We start from the raw sequence: 4,289 nt of genomic DNA, 5'->3' as shown, positions 1-4,289 counted from the left end.
ATTAAATCAAATTTTTATCATTTAGAGTGTAAAGTGCAATTTTACCATTACAAAATAAAAATTTTAAGAGGCCTAAATGAAAATTTTTCATTTTAGGAGGGCTGGGCCCCTTGCTATCCCCTAAATTCACCACTGATTATATATTAAATCAAAGTTAATGTATAATTTTAAAATTTATTCCTATTTAATCTTACTTTTGAATTGGACCCAACAACTTCATGGCAATCCTTCATACTAGTACTAGTAAGCATGAAGTTTTTCTCTGTTAACATTGTTTCTATAATTTGATTAGATCGATTGATCGAATTGAAAACCGACTTAAGTATTAGTCCAAAATAAGAGTTAAATTAATTGATTCGTGAACTGGTTGAATCGAGTAATCAAACTTATTGAACATATCATTGTTTCTATTTTTCTAATATTTTATTTTTGAATTAATTATTTAATTAAACCGATTAAATCGATTAGATCGATAATTTGACTTATTTAATTACCGATATAATTTGGAAAGCCTTGTTTATTTATTTTGTTGTTTGGTTTATAGACTTATTTCAACATCAATTTTGTCAAATTAATCTTGCGTCATTATACATAGTAAGACATTTTAGACCAAGTTTACTACATGATAAATTTACTTATTAAAGTGCCTCATATTAATTATATTTTAAAAATTTGCGACTTTATTTAAACTTTTAATTTTAATTCCTTAAAAAAATAAACAAATTTAAATTGATATGCTTAATAAATTTTAATAAAAAAAATAGAAGAGGAAACACTAGGATTCATTCCTTAACACTCTGAACCCATTGCCATTTTTTCCACCTCATTTTATAAACTAAATTCTGTCTTCAATATATAGTAATAGTGTTTCCTCCCACCCAATCTAAAAATAACTAAAAAAGAAAAATCAAAAGTTGATAAAACCTGGATTCATAAATCAGAACACTTGTCTACAAGTTATTAAACTTGATGGTATCATTGCTTCGTAAAGCTTTTCTTATTCATGCTAAGGGTTTCAGAGATTGGAATTTAGTGATGAAACAAGGTGATCCTCAGCTTCAAAAACACCTAACATTCTCTTAATATAATCATTGATAATTTGGTCGTTTAAAGAGAGCATCCCATTCATTCTCTTCACCCGACCAACTTCTATTTCCATCTCTAGGATCGCACTTTCCATGATTGTTGTTTCCTCCATTATCCACTGTTTCAAGCACTTTGTATAGCCTTTCATTTCCGCAATCTCAACTTCTACCTTCCTAATTCTTTTCTTTGCTTTCTGTTTTGGACAAAATCCAAACATCAAGAACATTTCATATTATTAACCACAACATCATCAATCCATCTAACCTTGAATACTTTCAAGTTGTTTAGCTTTTTCTTTGAAATTCTGCCGCTGCTTTCCACCTTTTTCCTTATCTTTGTTTTTCCTCTTGGGTTCTCTGTATACATACAAATCTTTAGTTATATTAGCTGATCATTTGGTTTTCTATGTATCAAAGTTTTTTTTTTTTTTAAAAAGGTTTCGAGCACCAAATAAGAAATTGAAAACAAAAGAGAGAGGGGGAAGAAACCTCACCAGTTTTTGCCCCAAAAGATGAAGATTTCTTAATGCCTGCTTTCTCATCTCTTTCCGAAAAGCCCCCAAATGAACTGTAGCAATACAAGGAAAAAGCGGAGATGTTGCAAAGGCTACGGACATACAAGTTTCTAATAATGATTTTCTTACTAAAATCAAATAGAAAGTTCTTTTTTTTTTAAACTTGTAACGGAAGTAATTAAGGCTCTTCGGGGTTGAAGTAAATAAAAAGGATCATTTTATTTTCATTTTTAAAAATGAAAATATTTAAAAAACGTGTTTGATTATAAATTTTAAAATTAATATTGAAAAATAAAAGTTATGCAAAAATTAGAAAATAATAAAAAAGTTGTTTTTTTGTAAAATTCAAAATGATAAAAAAAATTCTTTAAATTAATTGCTACTAATTCAAACCCACGTAATTATAATATATATTTTTGTTTTAATAATTTTTCAAATATTAAACGGAGTAAGCTAATTTAAATTTATATAATTCAGAATTTGTTTTATTTATTTCTTACATTTTAATATAGAAAAATATGTATCAATTTTTTTATTATTACAAATTTTTGTGTTTATTTATCAAATATAATTTCCAATTTTAGTAAAAAATATTTTAGAAACAAACGAAGAAATTTATTAAGTACTAGATTGGACAAAGAAATTTACAATTTGGATTGATGTGACTTATATAATTATATAATATAATTTAGATTTAAATATAAAATTATATAAAATTAATATAAAAATTATTATTATAGTAAACAATAATTAAGTTTTTAGATAGAGCTAAGTTAGGAAAAAATTTTAGGCGTTAGAATTAAATTGTATATATTTATAATAATAAAAATATAATTTATTTATTTTAATAGTTTATATTTTATAATTTTTAAAATATTAAATTAAAATTTTATAATATTTAGAGAGTAAAATATAATTTTATAATTATTAATTTAAAATTTTATAAATTATAAAAAATTTAAATAAAAAAAATCTATTTTATGGTGTTGTCGACTGCTTCCAGGCCAACAGACTAGAAAACTAGAAATTTACATGCTATGCTTCAGTCCCACCTGTAAATAGCGGTGGTTTTGTTTTATTAATAATTTTAATATAAGTTAAATTTTATATTAATTATTATTTTTCTCATATTGTTATGGTCTTTTGGATGGATGTTTTTGTGCAGTTAAAAAATTAGTGTCTGAAAAGTTGTGATTAAACCACACTGTAAAGAATAGTAAAATGTGTATCGCTGCTGAGTGAGACATAATTTAGGGTCAGTTCTGCATTATTTTTCAAAAGTACTTTTAACTCTAAAAACACTTTTAGAAGAAAAGTTGTACAGAATAAATTACTTTTGGCAAAAATTTTTAGCTTTTCAGAAGTGCTTTTTAAAAACACTTCTGAAAAGGAAAAGCCAAAATTTTTAACTTTTTCTCTCCCAAAAGCACTTTTAGTGCTTAATTACTTTTCACCCCTCCAATAATATAGTACTTCTCTTTTTTTCTTGGTACTTAATTACAAATGTGTTAAAATTATTAATTAAAAATAAAAATATTTTTAAAATACTAATTATAAATATTTAATAGTTATATTTAAATATTTAAAATATAGTTTATATATTCTAATTAAATTTTATAAATAATTAATATTTATTACTTAAAATATTTAAAATTTATATTTTATATATTAAAATATTAACAAAAAGTTATAATAATTTTTTATATTCTTACTAAAATATAATAATATTAACTAATTTAAATATTATTTAAATGTATATTTGTTACTTGATAATAACATGTTTAAAATGGACATTTTATTTCTCAAAAGTACTTTTTGACAGCAATACTAAACACTCAAATTTTAAACTAAATTTTTTAAAAATACTTCTCAAAAGTACTTTTTCACGACACTTTTTAAAAACATTACCAAACTAACCCTTAATATTCTAACCTTCGCTGTTTCTGACGTGGCTGTTCCTCCACCATTATTCATCTGCCTTCATTGTTCTCATTTGACATTAAACAAAATTTAACAAACAATATCCTACATTTAAAAATAATTATTAAGGGTATGAGGGCAAAAAATTAAATTAAATCAAATTATCATTTACATTTCTAAGAAGTTTGAGTACAATTTTAAAAATTAAAATGAAAATAAAATACCTGGTGATGGTTTTTGAGGGTAATGGGAGAATGGGGTTTATTAAAAGGAAGAGCAAGGGGAGACTAGGTTCGGCTAAGCAGTGCAATCACCTTTTTCCTCTCACTTACTTAAAACTTTCGCCCGCTTTCGGGCTGTACTCGCGATATCGCGCAATGTCGCGCGAGAACCCAGTTTTTTTCTGCGTCAAACGCTTATATCGAACGATTCTTCTCCTTTTTTATTATTATTTACATTTGACTCATTTTAGATTGCATCTTTCTTTTAAAAATGTTAATGAGGTGGAAAATTAATTTTTATATAATTTTACTGAATTGTTACCATTTACCCAAAATTTATATTTTTAAAAAGTTTAATAACTGTTTTATATTTTAATAATTAAATTTTAATTTAAAATATTTTTATTAGCCGAAAGCAAAGATGACCCCAACAGCCCAAATCAAAGATACAGGCCCGAGTAAATAACTATTAATCTATATTTTTCTTTTCATATATTTCAACAGCAGTCTATCAAAAAGAGAGAAAGAGTAGAAGATTGGTTACCACG

General features: G+C 24.7%; 1 protein-coding gene across 1 annotated transcript; it reads right to left on the bottom strand.

The window, feature by feature from the left end:
• Positions 1 to 890: 890 nt before the first annotated feature.
• LOC108472094 (uncharacterized) lies at positions 891 to 3,908 on the bottom strand. Its single transcript, XM_053021048.1, has 5 exons — positions 3,745 to 3,908; positions 3,533 to 3,625; positions 1,580 to 1,653; positions 1,351 to 1,442; positions 891 to 1,279 (listed from the first exon to the last, which is right to left on the bottom strand). Exons 2-5 carry the CDS (start codon positions 3,565 to 3,567, stop codon positions 1,016 to 1,018), a joined length of 465 nt encoding a protein of 154 aa, XP_052877008.1. The 5' UTR covers positions 3,568 to 3,625; positions 3,745 to 3,908; the 3' UTR covers positions 891 to 1,015.
• Between the last annotated feature and the right edge of the window lie 381 nt (positions 3,909 to 4,289).

The sequence above is a fragment of the Gossypium arboreum genome, chromosome 11, assembly GCF_025698485.1.
Source record: "Gossypium arboreum isolate Shixiya-1 chromosome 11, ASM2569848v2, whole genome shotgun sequence".
Lineage (NCBI taxonomy): Eukaryota > Viridiplantae > Streptophyta > Magnoliopsida > Malvales > Malvaceae > Gossypium > Gossypium arboreum.
The sequence above is the reverse complement of the archived record's forward strand: the minus strand, read 5'-3'. Positions and strand labels throughout refer to the sequence as shown.